General features: G+C 40.0%; 1 protein-coding gene across 3 annotated transcripts; it reads right to left on the bottom strand.

The window, feature by feature from the left end:
* Window positions 1–393: 393 nt before the first annotated feature.
* Window positions 394–26,454, bottom strand: CRYZ (crystallin zeta). 3 transcript variants are annotated; one of them, XM_067005735.1, is made up of 10 exons: window positions 26,331–26,407; window positions 21,543–21,674; window positions 21,304–21,427; window positions 19,278–19,430; window positions 14,851–15,014; window positions 10,321–10,372; window positions 5,634–5,783; window positions 2,153–2,254; window positions 1,957–2,052; window positions 394–1,515 (listed from the first exon to the last, which is right to left on the bottom strand). In XM_067005735.1, the coding sequence occupies exons 3-10, from the start codon at window positions 21,412–21,414 to the stop codon at window positions 1,351–1,353; spliced, it is 993 nt and encodes a 330-aa protein (XP_066861836.1). In that variant the 5' UTR covers window positions 21,415–21,427; window positions 21,543–21,674; window positions 26,331–26,407; the 3' UTR covers window positions 394–1,350. The 3 variants fall into 3 exon arrangements, with proteins under 3 accessions (XP_066861836.1, XP_058911597.1, XP_066861845.1); XM_059055614.2 differs by lacking the exon at window positions 21,543–21,674 and having other exon boundaries at window positions 26,331–26,454; XM_067005744.1 differs by lacking the exons at window positions 21,543–21,674; window positions 26,331–26,407 and adding an exon at window positions 25,685–25,785 and having other exon boundaries at window positions 1,289–1,515.
* Window position 26,455: the final 1 nt, after the last annotated feature.

Below are 26,455 nucleotides of genomic sequence, written 5' to 3'. Positions count from 1 at the left end.
GTTAGCAGTGCTTTCTGTTCACCATGAAAGCAGGATTGCACATTCAAACAAGAAATTGTCATTCAACAGAACAAATCAGGTCAAGAGAATCAACCATATAATATAATAACAGATAGGAGGCTGTGATCACATGAAGAAAAACAAGAACAAAAATAACAATCAAACCTCATCTCCTGGGACATAATATTGATGGCAAGATTTCTAGGTAATCATTCCTTAATTTAGTTTAGATAAAAACTTCCAACACAGAACACTGTTAGGAAGTAACAGTGATGTAAAAGTGATGTAAGGTGATGTAAGACAAGTACTATATGTAAGACAAACTAGAAAAACAGTTTTTAATTTCCTCTAAATTTACTGTAGTTACCATGTCATAATAACAAAAGCAGATCATTCTTAATGTATAAATTCATTTATTAATTTAAATAAAACTATATGATCCCCACAACACAAACAGGTAACTCTAAATCTACTTTGAAGTTCAATCAATCAATAAGCATCTATTTGGAAACTATGCACCTAGTATCATATTATACCAAAGATAAGGCTCCTGTCCTCACAGAATATATGGATCATTGGTAATCAATCATTAACCTAGTGAATGTCATAATATATTGGAAAACTAACAAATTTCTCTGGACATCATTTATCTTGCCCTGCTGAGAGACTTGTAGATCTAGATGAGATTAGCTTGGAAAAAGTGTCTTGTTTAGTCCAGAAAATCTTCAGAGTGCAATATAGTTCTGGGCTAATCAGAGACTAAAGAACCTTTATAAGGTTCTTTTTTTTTTTTTAAAGATTTTTGGATGTTGACCATTTTTAAAGTTTTTATTGAATTTGTTACAATATTGTTTCTATTTTATGCTTTGGTTTTTTTGGCCCCAAGGCATGTGGGATCCTAGCTTCCCAACCAGGAACAAACCCATACCACCGGCACTGGTAGGTGAAGTCTCAACCACTGGACCACCAGGGAAGTCCCTATAAGGTTCTTATAAAGAAGTAGGCTTGGAAATCAAGTAGTCTTACTTTGAATTAGCATGTTTTAGTCAAAGGTATGGAATCAGTGATCAAGTATCAGTTAGGAATTTCTGTAATGCCCTCCAATGCCAAGTGACCACTAGTATTCTATTTCCTACTATGATGAATCCATGATGGGAGGCAGAAGGCATAAAAAATACTGCCAGCTATAAAATAAATTGCACTCCAATGTCTATGATAGCTAAAGATACATCTTTTTTTTTAATATAAGAAACTCACAGAATCAAATGAATGCTAATTAAAGCAAATATAGTGTACGTAAAACTGAGGTAAGAAACCTTTAATTACGCAGGAAATCTGTGGAGGGATTAATCAATTTAAGAGAAGAATCATTTTTCCAGTAGCCCCACTGCTATGAATGATATCTTCATGAGCCTGAGCCACCTTCTCCAATGGATACTGGGGACCTATTACTGGTCTCAACCAACCAATTTCCATTCCAGCTTGAAGGGCTGCTGCAAACTGCTGAAATTCCTCCTGAGGAGGAAAAGAAAAAGTTTTTTCAGTAGAGGAACACATGTCTTAATTTTCAGAAGCATTAAAATTTTTCAGAATCTAAGAGAACATTAAGGATTTCTCACAAATATGTAGCTTTTGTCAACCTGTCCAGAACTACAGAAAAAGTAGTTCTCTATAGGTTAACCATTAGTGCAATTTGTCTGTGGCGGTCTCAGTTTACAAAATACCTATCGTCCTGAAGTAATCAGTAATTGCGAATAGTATCTCCTTTCTCTTTCATAAGTGCCTTGGCTTGGAAAATAAAGTTATATTGTCACCCTAGTTATCTTCTAGGGATTAATCCTTAACCCACTTAGTCAGATAACTAACTTTAACATCTACTTAAATTTTCAGTCTGCCTGACTAGACAAATTATACCAATGTTTAAGGTACCAAAATCAGAGTCACTTCTTTTCCTACCTTGGTGGATGAATAGAGAGCAACTCCTATTATGCTAGATTCCTTTGCCATGGTGTCCCGTGGGTTTATTTCAATAGGACCCCTGCTGCCAACAACCTAGTATGAAAAACAGCATGTCTATAGTTAAAGATGACTGCAAAATAGAGTTAAATTATGATAAAACTACAAAGTGGTTAAAAAAAAATGAAATACTTACTATTACTCGTCCTCCATGTGACAAAAGATTCAAATCATTGCTAAGATTTACATTAGCTAGCATTTCAATAATCACATCAACTCCTTTTTCACCAACAGATTTCTATATAATATAAAAGAATGCAGAGTAGATTAGGAAAAATAACTTATCATAGTCCCATATATTACAGAACTGTGTTTCAAATGACGTAAGATGCTACATTTTAAAGAGTAATAATGCAAATTTTAAGATAACGTAATTATATAGTGATGCTGTAATTCCAAGGTGCTAGTCACAACATCTAAAATGATAAAGGTCTGTATTAAATAAATTGCTATAATGAAATAAAATTTGTCCAAAATTTTCAGGCGCTTAGACTCAACTTGACTATAAAGTACTTTTTCCTTAGCTGAAAATTTTCTATCTTCAAAATGTACTTCAATAGAGAAAGAAGGAACAAATCAAAAATCCAAAACTGGACTTTGGGTTTGCCATTTTTATTAAAAAACAGAAAACAAAAGAAAAAATCACTGGCTGTTTGCTGTTGCAGGATTTTTTTTGTGTGTGTGCATTCAGTTTTGTTCTAAGTGGTCTACAATCAGCTTGGCAGACTATTTCTTTTCCTTTGGACTCTCAGATGTCAGTTCCCAACATCTAAAACTGGCTCTTAAATAAGCTATACATATCTACCTTATATTCATTTATTTTAACAAAAAAATGAATACCTGTGTCAGGCACTGTGAGAGGTACTAGAAATGCCAAGATGGACATTAAGAGCTCAAAACAAAGTGAGGAAGATGGAAAACACTACAATCTTCGCTGTGATGTGATGGGCTAAGTACTATATTAGCAGAAATAAACCACAGGTTATGGAGGGAATAAAAGTTACAACTCTGATCACCTGTAAAGGTCAGAGAAAATTCCACAAAGATGATGACCTGGGCCCTGAGGGATGAGTAGGAGTTCCTTAAGTAAAACAGAAGGAAGAGGGCACAAGAGGAAGTTAGACATGAGGCAGTCAGTCGGTCTGGACAAAAGAAACAGAAAAGCAAAGATGTAGGGACTAAGAGTACCAGTTGGAACTGGAAAGTGGCCCAGCAGAGCTGGAGTATGTATTTGGGAAAGAGATGGGGGTGGGGGAAGAGGTGGGAGACAAGAAATTGCAAATTGGTTCAGACTGTGAAAACACATCAAATGCGCGTTAAAAGATTTGGACTTTTGGGGGGCAGGTGTTCATTAATTAATTCTTGTGCCAGACACTGTTTTAGGCACTGGAGGTAAAGCAGGGAACAAGAAAGACAAAAATTCCTATTCTCATGGAGCTCTCATTTCAGTTATTTCTGAAGACTTATTTCTTTCTTTCTTCCTTTTTTTAAACAGAGAACCAAATAATGCTGGAGACCGTAGAGAAGACAGAGGGGAGATTAGCTCAGCTGGGAATAATAGTCAAGGCTGAAGAAGATGAGGACTAAACTAAGTCACAACAATGAATGGAAAAGAGAAACAGAGACATATATGAAAGGTATGTCAGAGATGACACTGATAGATGAGGTGACCAATTTGATGGGTAGGAGGGAGAATGGAGATTAAACAACAGGGACAGGAAATGAAATGTGGGTTTCTGTCCTGAGGGACCAGATGAGTGTCAATATCTAGCAGGCTGATGGTGTGAAGGAATGAAACAGGCCAGAGGTAGTGTTGGAAACCAGCAGTAAAAGTGTGTGTATGAGATGAATCAGGATGGAGGTGCAGCACCAGAGAAGATTAGAGAGCAAGGGGAAAGACCTAAGGAATACCAACATTTAAGTAAAATGAAGAGAAGGGAGACTGAAAATGAAGTCAGAGAAGTAAGAAGAGAGCCAGCGTCTAGGAGGTGTGGTCAGGGTCAAACAGGATGAGGACTGAGCCAAGAGCAGCTGACTGGTAACCAGGGGCTTACCAGCACCCTTGACAAGCTATGTAAGTAGCTGGGGTGGAAACAAAACTGCAGTGGGAGGTAAGGAAGTAAGAGCAGTTAAGTACCCCTGACTTTTTCAAGAAATGTGGTGGTAAAGGAGGGGGAGGGGGCGATAAAAGGTTAAGAGAATGCTTTTGGAGAATGAGACTTAAGCAGAAGGAACCAGTAGAAGAGACGGAATTAGACTGCACAACAAAAACATATTCTTAAAATAACTGACAATTTTTCATCTCTGATACTGGTATCATGAGTGCACACTCAATCAATTTTAGGTTCCCTCAACATATAACAAAGGAGTGCCTTTACTCAGTTTTTTTTTTTTTTTTTTTTTTTTGCGATACGCGGGCCTCTCACTGTTGTGGCCTCTCCCGTTGCGGAGCACAGGCTCCGGACGCGCAGGCTCAGCGGCCACGGCTCACGGGCCCAGCCGCTCCGCAGCATGTGGGATCTTCCCGGACCAGGGCACGAACCCGTGTCCCCTGCATCGGCAGGCGGATTCTCAACCACTGCGCCACCAGGGAAGCCCCTTTACTCAGTTTTTTGGCAAGATGATTTAGTGGTAATAAACTCTCGGTCATATTTTTCCTCAGTTTGTAATGACCTTGTTTATACAGTAATCAGTACCTGGAATATACCAATTCTTTCTCAACATGAGCAAGTAGTTTGGGAATTAGCAAAGTAATAGGTGTTTAGTAAACTGCTACTATAGCACAAATGGAGAACTTCGGAATCTGTTTGAATTCTGTTGCAGCAATGGAATGGATGCAATAATAACTAAATTCTATCTCGCGCTTGGATGACGTAGTGCTCACTCCTCCAAAGTATCCAGTAAACAAATAAACTTTACTCCCTAGGCTAAACAGACCCAGTTTTTAATCTGTGGATAACTTCTCTTCTGTGGAAAATATACACCAATAGAAATCATATTAAGACTACCTTTTTTTGTGGCCAGAGGTGGGGTGGGGGTGGGGGATGGGTGACAGGGGTAAAGGTGGGATCAGAAGGTACAAACTTCCAGTTGTAAAATAAGTCAGTCATGGGGGTGTAATGCATAGCATGGTGCCTACAGTTAATAACACTGTATTATATATTTGAAAGTTGCTAAGAGAATGGATCTTAAAAGTTCTCATCAAAAGAAAAAGAAATTTTGTAACTATGTATGGGGACAGATGTTAACTAGACTTGTTGTGGTGATCATTTCACAATATTCACAATATATATTAAAAAAACAAAAACGAAAAACTGCCTCACAGCTGCAAATACAAAGCTGTGGCTTTACTTAAAATGTGATTCGCATTAAAGAGTACCAGTTTTTATAGCTATAAGCCTCTGGAGAGGCTATATTTTACTTAGTAAAAATAAACAAGACAGAAATGATAGTGAAGGTTTGAAAACCAGACATCTCTGTTAAATTAATTAAATCTTTAAAACACACATAAGCAAAACAAACAACTTTAAGAGAGTAGTTGATAAAAGAACTTACAAAAAAATGTTGCCTCCCATGAAACAAAATTTTACTTTTGTAAAATTATAGAACAATTTTACCTTAATTTTATCAATATAATTAGCTTCTTTGTGATTAAACACTTCATGGGCTCCATTTTGCAAAACAATCTTTTGTCCTTCCTCAGTACCAGCTGTGCCCAAAACCTTTAAGCCATAAGCTCTAGCAATTTGGCATGCTGCTATTCCAACCTGAAAAACAAAATATGGCCCAACATTTTAGATTCTTTGCATCCCTGCAAACATTTATTAAATACATATAATGAACTTTAGGTTCTTCTAGGTTCTAGCTATTGTTAAGAAGTTTAAGAGCCTAAACAAAGAAATAAGAACAACAGCGAACTACTACTGAGCATTTATAATATGCCAGGTATTACACTCAATACTTTCTATGTATTGCTTCATTTCATCCTCACAAGAAGCCTATGAAGTAGATATTGTTATTGTCCCTGGTCCACAGATGAGAAATTTGAAGCTTATATATATGGAAACAGGAGCTGGACCAAATCAGACTGCAGAGCTTGAGTTCGTGACCACTGCACAAAATGTTCATTTAGCATCTGCTTTGTGCAAAAGATACAGGGTTTAAAGAGAATGAAAATGTGCTCACTGACTTCATACTTTAATTGTACATATAAAATATTACATAACAAAGGTAAGGCCTCTACCACTTAAGTGGAGGAGACAGGTACATACATGAGCAAATTAATCTATTCATTAATATGATGAACGTTTATTATTTATTATGTGCAAGACATGATTCTTCATGCAAGAAACTTATGTTTTAAGGTAGGGGGAAGATAATAAACACATGAACAAATAAATGAATAAAGTAAATTCAGAAAATGAAAAGTACTTGTAAAAAATAAAATAGCCTATTGGGTTATAAAGAGATAGGGAAAGGGGCCAGTTAGGTCATCAGGAAAGGCTGCTCTGAAGAGGTGAGACCTGAATGAAGTGAGGGACAAGCACGTGACGGTCTGGGAAGCCTGCTGGAGATGTTGTAGGCTGAATGGTCATGGCTGAACCAGGAATGAGCTTGGGGCCTTCAAAGGTCAGAAAGAGGGTCAATGTGGGACTTCCCTGGTTGCTCAGTGGTTGGGAATCCACCTGCCAGTGCAGAGGACACGCGTTTGATCCCTCGCCAGGGAAGATCCCACATACCCCGGAGCAGCTAGGCCCGTGCGCCACAACTGCTGAGCCTGCGCTCTGGAGCCCGCTGGCCACAACTGCTGAGGCCCGCATGCCTGGAGCCCGTGTTCTGCAAAGGGAGAGGCCGACGTGGTGAGAGGCCCGCGTGCCGCAACAAGGAGGGGCCCCTGATCGCTGCAACTAGGGAAAGCCCATGTGCAGTGGCAAAGACCCAATGCAGCCAAAAAATAATTAATTAATTAATTAATTAATTTAAAAAAAAAAAGAAAGACGGTCACTGTGGCTTGTGGGTGGGACATGTGGGACAGCAGAAGATGAGGCCAGAGGGGCACAGAGAGGCCAAGGCACACAGGGCCTTGGAGGTAAAGGCTTTGGATTACATTTAAGAGCCATGCAGAACTACTGGAGAGTTTAAGCAGGAGAGGGATATGACCCAAATTAGGCTTTTAAAAGAAATTCCAATTATGAGAGGCAAAAAGAAGGTAGGGGGAAATGGGAGTAGGAAGACCAGGCCTTCCTTATAGATTGAAGGTGGATGGTGAGGAAAAGAGAAAAATTAAGGATGTCTCCCAGGTCTTTGGCCAGATTAACTGGGTAGATTGACTGGGACAAGAAAGATTAGACAGGACCAAGTTTGTGAGAGCATCAAGAATTCACTTTGAACATGCTGAGCTGTATATTGCTCACCTAACTGAAGATGTAAAGTCATCAGCTGAATATGGGTATGGGCTAAAAAGAATTCAGAATTGGAAACGTAAATTTGAGATTCATCAGTTTACAGATGGTATTTAAAGCCATGGGACTTGATGAAATCACTAGAGCATTAGATAAATGTACTTAGTATACAGGAAAAATAAAATTATTTTAGGAATATAGATAAAAGCAATTATTTAAATTGCAATACTAGGAAATACGTTTGATCACATGCCAAATGAATGGCACAGATAAGGGTCCCATGCATTTAGAGTAAGCTTTCTCAAACTTGGCACTATTGGGCTGGGTAATTCTTTGCAGTGGGGACTATCCTGTGCAGTAAAGGATGTTTCGCAGCATGCCTAGTTTCTATCCACTGGATGCCAGACCCCTTTACCCAGTTGTAACAACCAAAAATGTCCCCAAGGGGGAGAAGAGATGATATACAATCACCCCTTATTGATAACCACTGATTTAAAGGAAGGTACCATGATTATAGATTGGGCATGATAGAAAAGAATTAAGGTGAAAAGTGATGATAGAAACTAATTAAAATTGTAACAGAATCACAGACTCCCAGGCCTGAAATAGACCTTAAAGATTGTATGGCATATGGGAGTGATGAGCTTGAACCCACTTGGGTTATGGTGAGGATCTGTTTGATTTAACCAAAACAAACACTGGGAACTCACTGTCTACTGAGTGCAACAGACATTCAGTTCCATGAAATAACAATACACTATGTGGGTAGCATGACTGATTTTTGCTACTTTAACTTTCAATTAAAAAAATGGGGCTTCTAATAAAACCACATTTTAACCTAAGAGTTAATGTAAATATACCTCTTTATGCTCTAACTACTTCAAAGGGGCACTCAGTAGCTATTTTAAAGATGCTGTTTATTCTATTCTTGTCAACAATTATACTAATAATATTCCTTCAATAGATTATATACCATTATGTGTCAACTATTTTTTCTTCTATTTATTTTGCTGACACTAAAATAGGGCACTCCCCACCAACATATCTGAATAATAGCTGTGTTCATACATTCTACACCATTTTAAATACACAACATAATCCCAAAGGAATTTGATTTAAATAAGGACAGAAAGTACAAACAGAAGCAAGACAAAACCCAGCACTGTTTCCCTCTGATAGGGCAGAGAGAATCAGAAGTGCTTCACACACCAGGTCGCCAGCCTATCCCTGCCAGCCAAGGATTTAACAAACTCAGCCAGCACAGAGAACAGTGCGGATTTTGCCTTTTAAAAAAAATCATGGTGAAGCAACCTGGCTTTTTACAAGAGAGTAAAGGGAATAAAAAAGAGATTTTCTTTAAACTCTTCTCTCCCCTTCCTACTGAAATCTCTCCCTTTGATACAGAGCACAAGGTTAGCTCTCTAAAAGCCAAAGCAATTTAAATACATGAATGTTTGACAGATCCTTTAGTTATTTAGGGTTAAATTTAATTTAACCCCAAAATAGCCTCTTCGCTGAAGCTAAACAATAGGCGTTTTTTGACAAGGTATATATGTCATATTTTCTCAAGCCCCAGAAAGACAATCTTGGTGTTCTTTAGTAAATAGTCTGATCTGTGAAATCCTTCAGAATTAATCTATTGAAGGTACACAGGAAGCTGGGTGTGAAACCTGGTGATACATTCACATTAAGTAACAGATATACAGAAGTCTGAATTCTCTGTATTATCTGGCCACTTTTAGCGGTAAATTCACATTTTCAGGATGCCTCTCATTATTCTGGGAACAATGTGCCATTAATAGGTTACTTCTGTCCATCTACTCTCTGGAATACACAGTGCCCTGAAAGGGTTAAGCAGCCTCCTCAAGGTGAGCCATCCAGCCCCAGGCCCTGTATTTTATTTTATTTTATTTTTTTTTTTTTGCGGTACGCGGGCCTCTCACTGTTGTGGCCTCTCCCGTTGCGGAGCACAGGCTCCGGACGCACAGGCTCAGCGGCCATGGCTCACGGGCCCAGCTGCTCTGCGGCATGTGGGATCTTTCCAGACCGGGGCACGAACCCGTATCCCCTGCATCGGCAGGCGGACTCTCAACCACTGCGCCACCAGGGAAGCCCCCTGTATTTTAAAAATGCGAAATCCTGTCTCCAAAATTTCTAAAGCCTTTATGTGAAGGACAGAGGTCATGTGGATTTCTTGTTAAATTCCAATCTCAGAGCTCTAACTTTTCCTCTAAGCTCCTCAGAGGCAGATTGACAGCCAGTTTCTTGAAGAGGTTTCTGACAGCCTTGCGTTGCGTGATTTCACTGCAGGGCTGATTTTATAAGTTCTGAGTCCCCCCCCCAGCCCCATTAGCATTTTAAACCATGGGCTGTGGTGTGAAGGACACAGCTGTATACTGTGTACCCCACAAATGTCATCAAAGCACAGCAGGCAAGGAAGAAGGGAGCTAGAAAGGACACTCACAGTGTGGCTTTGCAGTGCTGTCTAGGGCAACAGTGGCAAAGCTTTAATGAGCCTTAGCTTCCTTATCTAAGGGAATGTGGAATTTACATTAACCTTAAAGAACTGTTTTAAAATTCTAAATAAATATTCTTATAATATTCACTACTTGAAGAGAAAAACAAAGCCAGTTTATCTTAGTCCATACCCAACACAGGGGGAAAAACTAATGCATACATTTTTGACTTGGTAATCTATTGAATTTATTAACCAAGAAATGCTAAACTAATGAAGGGAATCACCTTCAGAAGATGCAATTTAAAGAAGCCTCGCTACAAAAAGAAAAAAAGCACCCTTGACTATAATTACAAATTTGGCTTTTAAAAACAACTTAAAGAAATACAACGTGAAACGCACCAACGTAAGCTCTTTTAAAAATAAACTTAAAGAATAAATACTTACCCCTCCACTAGCCCCATGAACCAGAACACTTTCTCCAGCTTTCACACGGGCACTGAAAAAGAAAGCATAGCTTCATCACATTACTCTGGAGCTAATTAAGCTCAATGCTTGTCATAATTCTTTTTTTTTTTGTGGTACGCGAGCCTCTCACTGTTGTGGCCTCTCCTGTTGCGGAGCACAGGCTCCGGACACACAGGCTCAGCGGCCCTGGCTCACGGGCCCAGCCCCTGCACAGCATGTGGGATCTTCCCGGACCAGGGCACGAACCCGTGTCCCCTGCGTCGGCAGGTGGATTCTCAACCACTGCACCACCAGGGAAGCCCCTTGTCATAATTCTTAAGAGAACTCTACCCTCAGTTCAACTAACACTTACCCAAAGAGGAAACTCATTGTGATATATAACCCAAGATATTCTCCAAGCTCCACAGGATCAAGCAATGGTTCTTCAGAGCCACAGATAAAAGTAAACCTTCAATTCACTTATTCATTCAACAAATGTTTATTGGGAGTCTATCACGTGCCAGGGACCGTTGGGATGCCGGGATCACGTTATTGGGCTACCTTCTCAGAGGCCTTGTTGGTGTGTTAAGTGAAATTGCTTCACCTAGAGGAACTGGAGTCTGCCATTCATTCCCACAGAAAATGTCTCAAAACAGGGTCATTACAGCTCAGTCTTTATTCCATGGTAAACACAGAATAATACCCAAGTAATACATAGCAGCTACTGCCTTCCTTCTCCATACCTTTGAACATCTGGCTGCACAGCCTCTAAGCCCTCATTTCAGGAAGCAATGCTGAGTCAGTGATGGTAAGAGAGTATGAAACACAATAAATCCTGTCACACAGGTTCCTCTGTCAGCCCCTAAAATGTCCAGACCCTCTGGTGAAATGACATATTCTTTTTACTTCTGGTTCATACCACTGTTTTTCTATTACACTGAAAACATGGAACGTGGAACGTGCAGCAAGACAGAGAGGGATGCCTTATCATTTCAGATGGACAAGTGCTGATGTCACAAGCCAGCAACCAATGTGTGATCCAGATCTGAGGCCCAGCAAGGATCCTTTACTTACCAGGACAATAGGGCATGGCCACCCTGTATAGACAGTATGTTCAATCTGGGAGTGAGAACACAGTAACCTGGAGTTCTGCTCAAGCCCCCATGCCAACAGCTGACAAATGACAATTGTGAGTCAGTAAATGAAGTTTCTCCAACATGCTTGCTTGGAGATGGGGGGTTGAGGGCAGTGAGTTAAACTGAGGGTTTGCAATAATAAACTGAGATAGGTATTACCAAAACACTTGACATTTTAAAAAGTAAAATACAAATGTAAGGGAATAGGATTACTAATGTTATGCTATGGGTGATGAAATACTTCCCAATGATTTTTTTAAAATCTTATAAACAACTCCTCACACACTAAGCACATTCTCCTAAACCTCTGGGCCTGCAGTGGGTGGAGAAAAAGCTGGCTAACCTTCTCCTGGATCCCCATGGCTATGATCCTTCTATCCTTGTGTATGGTCACCGTGATGGTTAATTTTATGTGTCAACTTGGCTGGACCATGGTGCCAGATATGAGTCAAACATTCTGGATGTTTCTGTGAAGGTGCTTTTTTGGATGAGATTAACATTTAAGTCAGTAGTCTTTGAATAAAGCAGATTATCTTCCATAATGTGGATGGCCCTCGCCCAATCAGCTGAAGGCCTTAATAGAACAAAGACAGACTTCTCCCAGAGAAAGAAGGGATTCTGTCAGCAGACTGCCTTTGGATTTGAACTGCTGCTCTTATTGGGCTCTACAGCTTGCCAGTCTCCCCATCAGATTTTAGACTCACAAAGCCTCCACAAATCAATTTATCAATATACACATTCTGTTGGTTCTGCTTCTCTGGAGAACCCTAACTAATAGTCCTCTGTCCCTGGGGCCCACGGCAGGCCTGGAGCATGTGGCCTGGCCTTCTGTGCTGCTGTAGTACCCCATGTCACTGTCTCTCCACTGCTCCTTTTCTGCCCTCTTGCTGCTCCTGGCCTCACTTCCCTCCCTAGTCAGCCTGGACCCCATGGTACACTGCCCCAACTTCTCTCTGTCTTTCTCCTTCAATGTCCCACCTCCCTGCCCACAAACTTTCCATGATTACACTACCTCTTCCAGGCTTTACAGATTTGTGTGAAGCCAATCTCTCTATCTCTGACCTAAGTCCTCTCCTTCTTTTTTTTTTTTTGTGTGGTATGCAGGCCTCAAACTGTTGTGGCCTCTCCCGTTGCAGAGCACAGGCTCCGGACGCGCAGGCTCAGCGGCCATGGCTCACGGGCCCAGCCGCTCCGCGGCATGTGGGATCCTTCTGGAGCGGGGCACGAACCCGTGTCCCCTGCATCAGCAGGCGGACTCTCAACCACCGCGCCACCAGGGAAGCCCCGCTTCTTGCCTTGCTCAGGGTCTTGTTCCATCTGCCACTCCGCCCTCTCTTCCAAGCCTCCATCTCTCTCTCTCTCTGACAGATCCTTTCTCAGCTACAAACATGCCCAAGTCCTGTCCATCCTTAAAAAAAACCTTTTGTTCACACACTCTCCTCAAGTACTCTTCTACCCCTTCCTGCCTGTCTCCCCCACTTTTTAAGAGTAGTCTACATTCAAGAATCGATTTCTTTTTTCCTTCCTCAACCCACTCAACCAAGCTTCTGTCCACCACTCTACTGAAAATGAACTGACGAAAGCCACCAATGACCTCCTAATTGCTAAGCCCAGCTGGTATTTTTTCCCAAATAGCCCTCACTGATGCATTTGACAACTAGCTTACCTCCTTGTTAGCAACATCAACTACTACCCCTAACACTACCCACACTGACTGTACTACTCGCATACTAAGAGCTTTACATGCACTAATTACCTCATTTAATTCTCACCACACCCCATGAGGTATGTGCTATTGTTATCCATGTTTTTCAAGTCAGTAAACTACAGTTGAGACAGGAAAGCAACTTGACCAGTAGTAGGTGGAGACAATACTATAACCTAGGTCTTTCTGTCTTCAACACCTACGAGCTTAACAGATGTTTAACAGACATGGTGACTCTGGACTCTCTTGCCCTTGGGATACACTCCCTTTGGTTCCCTTAGGACTCTGTTCCCTACGTTTGACCACACTCTTCAATGTTAATGCTCACTAAGGTTCTAGTCTCACTCCACTGTTCTTCTCACTCCCTGAGGGATTTCAATGACTTTCATTTTGTCAGCTCTCACCACATGCTGACAGCCCCAAATTTATACCTCCAAGCCTCAAGCTTCAGACTCTTTCATCCGACAGACCGCTGGACTTCTCCATGACGAGGTCTGTCTTAGTTTCACATCCCAAACTGAACTCAGTTTCCCTTTGAAACTTTTTCCTCCTTCTCTTTGTCAAGGTAAACATTACCCAAGTTTAAAGCTGTAAGTATTCTTAAGCTCTTTCTCTCCCTCATTCTCCACATGCAGTCACCAAATATTTCTGATTTTACCCCCTAAACAGTTGTCCTTTCCTCTCCATCTCTACCACGACCCTTGCTCTAGCCCTTAAGTACTGTTCCTAGAGGGTACTTCTATAAGACCCTCCCATCTCTTTCTCCATTCCTGTCATCAAATCCATCCTTTGCATAGCAAATAGGTGATCTTAATGAAACACAAATATGACAATATCACTCTCCTGAAAAAAACACTGTATGACCCCCCCCAATCTCTTACAGAACAATTTGTGAGCACTATTATCTAGCTTTTTATTATCTGAATCCCGCCTATTTGATAATGGCAGCTAACCATTTATTGAGACTACTATGTTCCAACCTTATTCTTCAGCACTCTTTGCCTTAAAATCTTCTATCTAACAAAAGCAAACTGCTATAGTTCTTTCTCCCCAGATACCATGACGTTTGCCCCACACACCAACTATTCCCATTGTCTAGGACGCCCTCCCCACTCCCAGCTGCCCTTCCCCAGGATAAGTCCCTCTGATCCTTTTCAAATATCTAGGGAATTTAATTGCAATATAGATTCTCAGGTATCATCCATGGAAATTGACCAGTGGGTCTATGGTAGAGCCCTTTTAAGTTGCAGCAATTAGTTTCTGGAGCTGGATAACAAGATTTTTGAACCATGGCTTTAAAATAATCCAAGTCTTACATCTTGCCAGGAAGCCCTACCTCATCACCAAAGGCACATCCCTTGTGATCCCATAAATCGCTATGCACATCTCTACCACTGTCCTTTCCACATTATACATTAATATTATTACTCTTACATCTCCCTCCCTTACTAGACTGTGAGCATGTTGAAGACAAAGACAGTGTTTTGCTCTTCTTTTTTTTCTTCAGTGGTTGGAATAGTCTCCCAAATTAGCAGTTTCCACCCCATAAATCTTAATGAGAACCAAATGGGAACCAAAAATGACTGACAGTGGACGGGTGGTAGGAAGCATAAATTATATATTATCCTCCTCCAGTTAATGTTGCCCTACTCTAGTGCTGATTATAAAGCTGACAGAGTGGGTTATTACCTGTGAAGCAGAGCTCGATAAGCAGTAAAATACGGGATCCCGATGGCAGCTCCTTGCTTAAAGTCCAGTTTTTCTGGCAGTGTGTAAACAGTGTGATCGGCTGCCAGAGCATACTCTGCGTAGCCCCCAGAGATTGTGCTGGTAGTGAAAACTCTGTCACCTTTCTGGGGAAAGCAATAAATTAATAAATGCTTTAGGGATTAAAAATGATGTCAAAAAAAATGATGTCAAAATGGGTACAATGCTTTATAATGCAACCTTTATAACAAGATATAAATGAGTATTTATATATTGTTTTCTACACCCTAAGGTCTCATAAAAATAACTTCAAAATACCAAACATTTAAAAATGTTTTATTAATGGGAACTAGAAAGAAGTAAAATCAAGGGAAATAGGAAAAATAAAAGAAAGAATGTCCAGCATGGTCTAATAATAATGATGATAACTAACCTTTATTGAGAGCTTGCTGTGCTAAGCACTGCATTAAGTGTCTAATGAGTATTATCTAATTTGATCTTCATGACGGCCTATGAGGAAAGTACTTTCATTCTCTCCCTTTAGATAATCCCACTACACAGATGAGGAAATTGAGGCACATACAAGTTCAGTAATTAGCTCAGATCAAGCAGTTAGTAAATGGCAGTTAATATAAACCTTTTTTTTTTCTTTTTTTGGTCCAAAATACTAGGGAGAAGAAACAAATAAAATGTAAGGTTTCTTCCACACACCAAACACCTGTGCTAAATCTTTTCCATAGATTTGTTTCTGTATTTCCCTCATTTTTCATGCATCCACCAAAAAGCAGGCAACTCTGCCTGGATCCTGACAGCAAAGATGAGCCAGGACAGATGTCTTCACCTGTCACAGCACCAGAAACATAAAAACTCTCAATAAAAGTCTGCTGGGTCCTTGCTGCTGGAAAGCAGATGCATGACTGAGGGTAGGGTAAGGAACCACACAAGCACTACAGGCCTGCCCAAAGTAACCTGTGCACTAGGGAAATGAGACTGCCCAGTACAAGCACCTCTCCTAACTCCTATTTCTTTTTTTTCTCCATAATACATAGAAATCTTATAAGATTTCTTTTCAATTGAGCATGAAATAGGCAACAGATTTGTTGCCACCTATGTAGAATTACAGATTCAAGAATAAATATATATGATAGTGTACACACACATACACAATAGCTTACAAAGATACAGAAAAATAAAAAACACCTGTAGAAAATATTTTTCATGTTACTTGTTATGCAGGTCAGCCTAAAACCAAACTTAGTGGCCAAGTTTGAGAAAGAACGGTCTTCCATTCCTTTCAGTAATATAAGAGTGTAATGTACAATGATGAAAATCATTATCATTTTTTGCCTCTTCTCATTGTTGTCCCCCTGCAACACACGTACCCAAGATAAAGTAAGAGAATACAGTTTTTCATAATCTATTTCACAGGTCTATTAAAGAACTAGCATCAACAATCTCAATGTAGTAGAGACAATATGAACATTAGAGTCTGCCATACCTACATTCAAATCCCGGCTCAGACATTTATTAGCTGAATTTTATGTCAGCTGTGAATTAAAATAAAAGCTAACTCCTATTTCTTAAAGAGAATAAAAAAGGAAATATTCCTTGGAATAAGCAAAACAGTAAGGCAATAATTCTCAATATACTTAAATTTGCCCTATAATAAAGCACTACGTGGTGAGGTAGAGATAAAAAAGGTTCAAAAGGCATCTAGGAGTCAAAGAGAAGCATCACTGCTTAACAGTGTTGCCTGCAAATGGTCAAGTATGACTAATTTAAGATTAATTCTGTTTTTACAGCTTAAAAACACATTGCATTGATTTCAATATAATTCAAACCTGTTCTGAGAATCCACTATGGAAAGTAGTACTTCAAGTTCTGTGATGGATATTAATAGCAAGACACTTTCCCTAATCTCAAGCTTCTTAAATGCTAGGAAGAGGGGAAAAAAAAGGATAGAAATAATTACAAAGCAAGGCAAATATGATGGGCCATCAAAGACAGGTACAAGCAAAAGAAAGGAATTATTTCTAAGTTGAAGGATTCAAGAACAGCTTCACTGAGAAACTAGTATTTGAGGTAGGCTTTGAAGGACAGAACAAGATCTTGAATTGAAAACCAGACCTGGGAAAAGTCATTATGGATGAAGGAAACAAAGTACGTCAAGGAACAGTGGCAGCAATAGGTGCTGAGAAATCACCAACATTCATTCCCAACGAATAAGTGGTTTAATGTGTGGAATGTAATAGTTTCGGGAGATAAAATGAAAAGAAATGAAAGCTGGAGGGTAAAAGCCCTTGAACCCATGTTTGTAAGTTTCCGTTTAGTTCTGCCACACAGAAGAGCCAATATGAACAAAGACACAGAGATGAAAGAGCATGGGATATGCAGGGAAGAACAAACAGTTATTACTAAAGAATAAACTACAGGGTTAGAAGGAATGGGAGATAAGAATGGAAAAAGATAGGTGGGGGAGATAGCACGAAACAGTCTTCTTTTATAACATAAGCAGTTCCAGCAGTACCGTGAAATCTACAGAGAATTAATGCAAGAATTAAAACAGAGGTGTATAACAATCATAAGTATATTTAGAAAATTACTCCTTATAGAGCAAAGATAGATTCTCAGGGGAAGAAGGGAGGGTGGTAAGTTGTATCTATTATAGAAATCCAAAATCCAGGTAAAGGACCATGTAAGATAACTGGAACTATACTACAGGTAGTGGGGAGGAAAAGAGGAGAGAGGAAACAGTTCCAGTAAGGGAGAGCTGAGTGAGGGAAAGTGAATGGAGAGGTAAGCCTCAAACCCCAGATGTCACCAAGACAGTCACACGAGAGAGCAGCAGATCTGCTGTGAGAAAAGATGAGCTCCCTTTTAGACACAATGAGTAAGAGGTTCCTGGAGGTTGCCGATGTGGGTCCTGTGCCCTGAAACACAACCTTCTGTGATGATGTAAATGCTCTGCATCTGCACTGCCCAATAGGGTAGCCACTAGACACCTGGGTCTATTAAGCATTTGAGTAAATGAACTTTTAATTTTAATTGAATTTGAATTTTAAATAGCCATGTGTGGCCAGTGGCTACTGTATTTGGACAGCACGGGTCCAGAGCTTATTAGAAGATTCTAAGCTAAAGATATCACATGTGATAATGGAAACCAAGGGCGTGTATGAGACCATCATGAGGGAGAAAATATAAAAAGCAGAGTCTAGGGCTTCCCTGGTGGCGCAGTGGTTGAGAGTCCACCTGCTGATGTAGGGGATACGGGTTCGTGGACCGGTCGGGGAGGATCCCACATGCCGCGGAGCGGCTGGGCCTGAGAGCCATGGCCGCTGAGCCTGCGCGTCCGGAGCCTGTGCTCCGCAACGGGAGAGGCCATAACAGTGGGAGGCCCGCGTATCGCAAAAAAAAAAAAAAAAAAAAAAGCAGAGTCTAAGTAGGGACGGCGAGCCCTTGGCAACACCAAGATGTGAGAAGCATGCAGAGAAAAGGGAGCTTGAAAAAGGATGCCCAGAGAGGAAGGGCGAGAGAGGATGTCACAGAAGCTGAAGAAAAAGTTTTTTTTAAGAAAAGTGGCTGAGAGTGTCAAATGTCACAGAGAAGTCAAGAGAGATAATGACATAAAAGGGCCCATTAGCTCCAGCAATATAGAGGCCATTAGTGACATGAGCAAGCATCGTTTCAGTGGAGCGGTGGGGGCAGAAGCCAGAGTGCCACAGGCGGAGGAGTGGAAAGCTGTAGGAATTTGCCCGGCTTCCTGGGCCCGGGCCATGTTAATCTTCGCTGTCTCAGTTCAATTTTGGTAAATGTGCTGCCATAGTTGAGCAGGTCAAGGAATCATGAGGAAAGATGAAAGAACATGAATATACTATGTTTTTTATGTCTTTTGGAACATAAATAACGAAAGCCCTGATCATAACATTTTCATTGACTCAGTCACCTTGGTCTGAGTCACAGCTCTAAAAATGCAGAGCTGACCTTGCATTTTTTCATCTTTTACTTATTATTCAAAAGAATTAGCCTTCCCTTTATTCTGTGAAACTAATTTTATAGAAGGAATAAAAAACTATGTTGGCTGTGTATTACCAAGAGTTAGGAAATAGTATCATTTCCTTGCTTCTTTTCTTTCCTTATGTATTTCTGTTAAATCAAAGGATAATAGTTCAATTCTGTGGGGATATGGAAACACAGAAATGACCTAGCACTTATTCCCAACGATCAGACAAGCAAGGTCTCTGGAATAAAAGGTAATTTCTTTTTTGACTAGAGGAGTCCCCCAAGTGGCAGAAATTGTATAATCGGGCCTTTTAAAGACTTAAACACAGACACATTTTAAAGCTATGTTAAAATGTTAAAAAAAATACATACATATTAAGCTAAAATAGAAATAATTAAAAATGTAATACCTTGAAAGCAGATACACTCTCTCCGACAGCTTCTATTATTCCAGCCACATCTAAGCCAGGAGTATAGGGTAGAAGTGGTTTTCTACTGTACGTACCAGAGCGAATATATGTGTCCACTGGGTTTACACCACATGCTTGGACTTTAATTAGAACCTGCAATAACAATGTACTTTAGTTCAAACAGAGCATTTAGGCATTCATTCAGCATTACGCTAGGACTGTAGTGATTATGGGAGCTATAAAAATGGTGAGGAAAACCCTGCCTTCAATGAGCTCACGTTCCAGTTTTACAAACCAACATATACACACACTATAATATATAAAATAACTAATAAGAACCTGCTGTCTAGCACAAGGAACTCTACTCAGTACTCTGTAATGGCCTATATGGGAAAAGAATCTTAAAAAAAAGGAGTGGACGTATATACATGTATAACTGATCCTCTTTGCTGTACACCTGAAATTAACACTACACTGTAAATCAACTATACTCCAATAAAAATTTAAAAAATAAAATCTGAGTGCACTTATAAAAAGAAAATAAAAGATAAGACAGAATGGTTTATGTGCTATATTATAAACATTTGGGAAAAACAGTGGTGGAAATATGAGGGGATGTGTGGCAGAGACCACTATGTTCTCATCAAACCTATTTCCTCCTCCTCCTAGGCAGGTAGGAAGACTATTCCTTCCTGGCTCCTTCACAGTTACAAGTAGCCAAATGGAATGTGAACAAAAGTGATGAGAGCTACTTTCAGACGTGGCCCCCAAAGACCTTCCCAGGCAATTCACATAGTGTCTCCACCCTTTCATAGCAACCTCAGAAGAAAGGTGTTGAAGGTGGCAGAGCCACATGATGGAAGAAATCCAGGTCCCTAAATCACTTTGGAGGAGAACTCTATCCACCAACATCTTAGAATTATGGAATTTAGTGAATGAGACATCATTTTCTATTGTTGAACCCTTGACATTTTGAGGCTACATCAACAATAGAAGCTAATTTTACCTTAACTGATACAGAATGATTACTTCTGCTATAAAAGTAAGGAAAAGTCTTACAAAGGAAGTGTATTTGAGCTAGGTCTTAAAGAATGAGTAGAAATTCTTTCAGAATGGGAGAAAAAAGCTATTTCAGGTTAAAGGAATAGTATGTACAAAGACAGAAGGAATGACAGGACCTCTCAGGAAAACCAGATAAAGCTTGTGTTGTTACAGCAGTCTGTTGAGAAGGAATGATAAGAAATAAATCTTTGCCAAATTATGGCCACACTGTAAAAACTCTCATAAGGCTTGCTAAGGAAATTAGACTTGAGAGCCATGGAAGGTGCAATAATAAAAAAACACATTTTTTTTTTTTTTTTTTTTTTGTGGTACGCAGGCCTCTCACTGTTGTGGCCACTCCCGTTGCGGAGCACAGGCTCCGGACGCGCAGGCTCAATGGCCATGGCTCAGGGGCCTAGCCAGTCTGCGGTATGTGGGATCTTCCCAGACCGGGGCACGAACCCGTGTCCCCTGCATCGGCAGGCGGACTCTCAACCACTGCGCCACCAGGGAAGCCCAAAAAACACAATTTATTGAAAAAGTATATTGTTGAAGTCACCAGAAAGGATTAAATTCTGCATTTAAATTTTCTTATATGTGAAAAAGCATGTATGCAGAAGAAAATTATTTTCCCCATGCATAAAACAAAGATCATGACTGTAAGTCTGTAACAGAATAACTTGTTCAAACCTGAACTCCATTTTCTGAACTCCATTCAGAAAATCCAATTACAAAAATCCAATTACACAGATGATTCTCAACTTTAAAACTTTTCTTATAAGATGTTATTCCTTTTCATACATTTACTTCACTAGTTAGAATTATGTTAGCCTTGTCAGAGCTTTAGATGCAAACAGTGCAAACTCTGTCCTAATTCAATGTCTTTATAAAGCATTGTGAGTTTGCTTCTTTCGAACATTAGCTTGATGTGCTAGAGACACACACTCAGTGTAATTATTGCCTGTTTTTAAGTTATGATTTCCACCTGATGGTCTTTCGGAATTGGTATGGCAACATTCAACTGGAGTTTCAGCACTTCTGGTCCACCAAATTCAAAAACTCTAATAGCTCTCATCAACTTCTGTCCAGTCGCCATGGTGACCTAGATACTGAGGAAAAAAATTAACATATTGTCATATTGTATCTAGGCTATCACTATGTTTTTTCCCCTGGAGGGAGAAGATCAAACAATTTTTCAAACAACAGTTTAAATCATGAGCTTACCACTGATCTCATTTCACGTTTGAGGACCTTTCATCTTACAAATCCTTCAGCTACGAAGCAAAGTACTTCATATTACTTTCTGTAGGGATTCAGTGCCTTCAACAAGGGAATCAAACGTACCAACAAAAACATCTGGATAGGTGAAGCATGATACAATATCTTAGGTTTCCTTTGGTGTAAGCTTGGGCTGCAACATCTTAGAATTCTAGGAGCTAATTTAAGTTTTCTTAACATTAGATAGATAGATCTTCTTTTGTTAGATTATGTAATATTTCAAATGTAGAAATAAATATAAAGAATATAATAAACATTTACCTGCCACCCAACTTTAACAAATCTTAACATTGTAAAAACCTTAAACATATAGATGTAACCAAAGCCTCCTGTACCCATCCCCAATCCCACTTCTATCCCACAGTTTTAAGAGATGACTATTCCCATAAACTCAATGCTCATTCTTTTCAGGCATGATGTAATACCACTGCCACATGTATTTGCATTTTTAAACAATATGTGCTATTGTTATTGTTTTGCATGTTTTCAAACTTTATTTAGATTGGATCATATTGTACCGAATTCTGAAACTTGCTTTTTCCTCTCAGCATTAAGTTTTTGAGATTTATCAATGTTGAAACACTTAGTTTTATGAAGTCCATTCATCTTAACAAAGAAGAATAAACATTAAAAACTAAAAACACTGCTTTGTATGTAATCTTTTTTAATCACGAGGGTAATTTATAGTTAACCTTTCTCTGCTACCACTGTTAATACTGAAATGAAAAGAAAACTCAAGAGTTAAAATAAGTTTAGAAAAGGTAAAGAGTATTTATATATAGAATTGGATAACTTTGAAAATCTTATACCTATAGAGATGCAATGAAAGGGTTTTGACTGATCTCCATTATTTTATTTGTGTGCTATGACAATTTCTTGAAATTAACCATATCAAATATGTTAGACTCTGTCACCACCGGGAACAACTTTGCCAACTTCTGGAATAATCATATTCACCAACCACGAGCCACTGAAACATCAAAAAGAGTTGCAGAAACTAGGGCTTGAGATGAAAGATCTTTACTGTACTGCAGTTCAACACAGGACTCCTCAGAACAGAGCCCATGCTAACTATGAAGTAGCCTTCCATGTGTGAAGGGAATCAAAGCACTTTGATGGTATTAATGGGAAGTTCTTGATATAATTAATAAAAAGTTGTGTCATTTTAAAACCCTTTATTTAAAATGATTTACTATAGTACCTAGCACAGAGGAGAAAGTAAACCCTCCATTGCTAAAAGGCTGTTTGGAAATGACATATCCTGAAGGGCAGCCCTCTTATTAAAAAAGGGGGCAGAAGCAGGCATAAGCCTCACTGCACTGTAGAGCACCAAGGAGTCCTAGGGTAAGAAGTCCTGTGCAGGGAGCTAGAACCAAGAAAAGGCAGCTCACGGCCTACCTACCCAGCAGTCTCACTACTGCATTTCTATTTGGGTCTTCACTCAAGCTGAGTATTTCTAAGAGAAGAAAGTTTAATATATACATAAAGAAAATAAAACAGAAAAAGAAAAGGTTGCACAGATCAGACTTTTCCACTCTGAAAATAAGAAGATAGGTTTTTTGTTTTGTTTTGTTTTTCCTTTTTGTCTTCAGCATGGTGTTGTGGGAAGAGTGTGGGCTGTGGAATCTGACAGCTCTCAGTACGAATCCCAGATCTATCATGCACTAGCTGTGTGGTCTTGGGCAAGGCAGTCACTTTTTTTGAGCTTCTTCATCTGAAAACTGAGTTCCACTCAGGGTTACTATGCAAGAGACGGCAAGTATTAAGCACAGAACCTGACAAATGTTTACTCCTATATATATAGTGATATCACAGTTCCTTTCCCATCTATTTTCTCCTTTCCAATTTCTTATTCGTTAAAATATCTTTGGTTCTATAATTCTATAGTCATCTTTGATTTAATGTGACAATATTCATAGCACTCCTTTTGTAAAATCAAGTCCTTAGCCTCAAAGAGTTCACAGTCCAGAGAATCATTTAAACAAAACACTAATACCAAACAATGGTTGTTATTCATTCAACATGTAGTTTTTGAACTTTAACTGTAAGCGAGGCACTGTACCAAACTCAGAGAGCACAGAGGGCAAAGAGAACAAGCCCCATCCCCTCCAGCTCCTGCTCACTCCGCCCTCATCTCCCCCCAATGCACACACACACCACGTTAAGAGGAGTAGCTCTTTTTCCACTTTCAATATCTACCTACTTCCTACCTATTTATTTCTTTCAAGCTCTCACATTATCTTTTCAACAACAGACATCACTGGTACCCTCAAAAAGCAGTAGTAATAATAAAAGCAAAATTACCCTGAAATAGGATCTGTCAAAAATATCTAGCACATACATTTTTCCCCCTCACTTTTGGACATTTGCTAAGTTGGAGGAAAAGAACAAAGGAAGGAGGAGACTCATCCTTAATCCTGGATTTAGAAGACCCCCCTGCTTTGCCCAGTACTACACCTTATCCTACGGAGCTCTTAAGGAAACAGGGCATGACCTTGATAGCTCTGACTTCTACTTCGTTTCTGGCGATCTTACTTCCCACTGAGCCTTTGCCACCATGATTGATCAGGCTCCAATCTGCACTCATTGCCTTTGAACCCCCTCAACTACCCACAGGATCATCATCTGCTTCATAATATAGGTACTATGCTAATAAACTAATACAAAGAATAAAATAACACAACACACTAATAGTAATTACAATTCTTAAACCTTTGCGATACCTGATTTCTTCTAAAAAGCACATCTTTCACACCCATTGATATAATTTTCACAATAGGTAGAAAAGCAACAGTTATTAAAACCACCATTTAATTGTATGCAGAAGTGGAAATAAAATCACCATCCATGTTATGGATGAGAAAACATCCAAGGGGTTAAGAGACTCACCAGGGTCACACTGAAGCATAGCTGGAACCCAACACCTTAAATGTTGTTAGGTGTTTTTTTCCCCTTACTGTAAAATCCTTTTCATCTCACCCTTTGAAATGCTGGCATATAGGACCTTTAATTTCTTAGAGATTGCAGGTAGCATTACATATTTTATGATTAAGGTATCTGCTCTGAGTCTGAAAATTTTCAAATGCCCATAAGTTAAGGGCTCTACTAGAGATACACAGGATGTGATTCTATTAGGAAAACTAATAATTTCCCTATCTGTAAAATGGGGCCAATACTCCCTAGCATAGGATCCTTATGAACATGAACTACAACAGCACATAGTGAGCACTTTAGAGCACGCCTGACATGCTGTAAGCTCTATTATTCAGAGTAAATCATTTGCAGTCAGCAGCAGGCTTGTCACACCACACTGCTTGTGTTTTTAAATTAAGCCTATACTTCAAATAGGTTTTTCTATTTATCAAATATAAACTTTAAAGAACTAGAGCACCTTGGTTTAATGTTGGTTTTACTTTTTACCTCTGAAAGGTTGCCAACCATACTTTGCAAATGGAGGAAACACAGAATTTAAAATTCTTCCTCAAACAGTAATCTTTTCCAAGCTACACTTGAATCCATTTGGTTTAAATGAAAATTAAAGAGATAGGGAAAATGTGGGAAATGTATTTTCACACAAAATGAACAGATCAATTCACAAAGCCAAAGCAAAGGCATATCATAAAAGTAATCAGAAAATTCTTAAATAATTCTTAAGTATTTCTAGCAAGAAGAAAAACTTGGAAAGAGAATCAAACACTACCAAATGTGCTGCTTTTGATCAAGAATGACTCATGTCAGCATATTATTTATTATTCTTAACCCAGAAAATATTTTAACAATTAAAAGTAGCCACAGAAAAGTCTCTTCCTGGCCATGTGACCTTGTCGGGTTACTTCACTGGCCTGGATCTCAGTACCCACTTCTGATAAGAAGGGGTGAAGGTGGAGTTGAATAGATAATTATTCTAAACCCCGCCAGGTATTCTGAGGAAAAGACTGGATGGAGCAGAGCTCGGTGGGATTTACTACTGCTGACCAGACACTCATGTAGCATTCCAGTGGTTTCAGTGGGAATCACACCGCCATTTCTACTAGTTGCGGACTAACAGTCCAAACCCTAGCCTTTCAGTGGTTCAATCATTAACACACCTTTCTTGGTCACTGAGATAAGTTTCCTTTAGGAACTGCGTAAATATCCCACGATGTGTTCACCGGGTGTTTTGTTAATTTTCTTTCTTTTGAAGATTCTTCTAGGTGGGAGCCATGGGGGGGGGGGCGGGGGATGAAAAAAATCTACACATTTCTCTCCAAAAGTAAGACGGCAACTCTGATGGCAAAGCAGGAGGAAAGGCCGTACAGAAAGAGCCCTGGGAAACAGGAGGCTGAAAGGAGAAATTGGCTCCTCCGGCTGCCTGTGGCGGGGGTCACAGCAAACGCGTGCGGCCGCGGGAATCCAGATCCGAGGCCGGGCCTAGGGGAAATCTGGAGGGAAGACAGGCAGGGGGGAGTGGAATGGGGGGAGCACAAACGGGCGCCCCGCCGTGGGACCAGAAACGCTCACCCTGCCAGAAAGCAAAGCCGGGCTCTCAGGACCAGCAAGTAAAACTGCCCTGGTGATTTACGGATGACCAACTTGCAGCCCCTGGAGGGGAATAACTTCGGCCACGAACACCTTATTCACTGGTTCTAGGGGAGGACGGAACGCAGGACAGGAGCGCAGCCAAAATCGGTTCCTTTTGGACGAGCGCCGGGGAGGTCCGCAGCCTGAACTAAGGCGGCTTTTTAAACCACTTACCCGGTTCTAGAGTGGGAAATCAAAATCTGTAAGTGTGCCCTCAGGTTCCACGGAAAAAAGCCACGGGCCGGGCCATCCGCGGCGCTCTCAGGCTCCGCCTCGCCCCGCCCCCAGGGGCGGGCCCG

This window comes from Kogia breviceps, chromosome 1 (assembly GCF_026419965.1).
Source record: "Kogia breviceps isolate mKogBre1 chromosome 1, mKogBre1 haplotype 1, whole genome shotgun sequence".
Classification (NCBI taxonomy): domain Eukaryota; kingdom Metazoa; phylum Chordata; class Mammalia; order Artiodactyla; family Physeteridae; genus Kogia; species Kogia breviceps.
The sequence above is the reverse complement of the archived record's forward strand: the minus strand, read 5'-3'. Positions and strand labels throughout refer to the sequence as shown.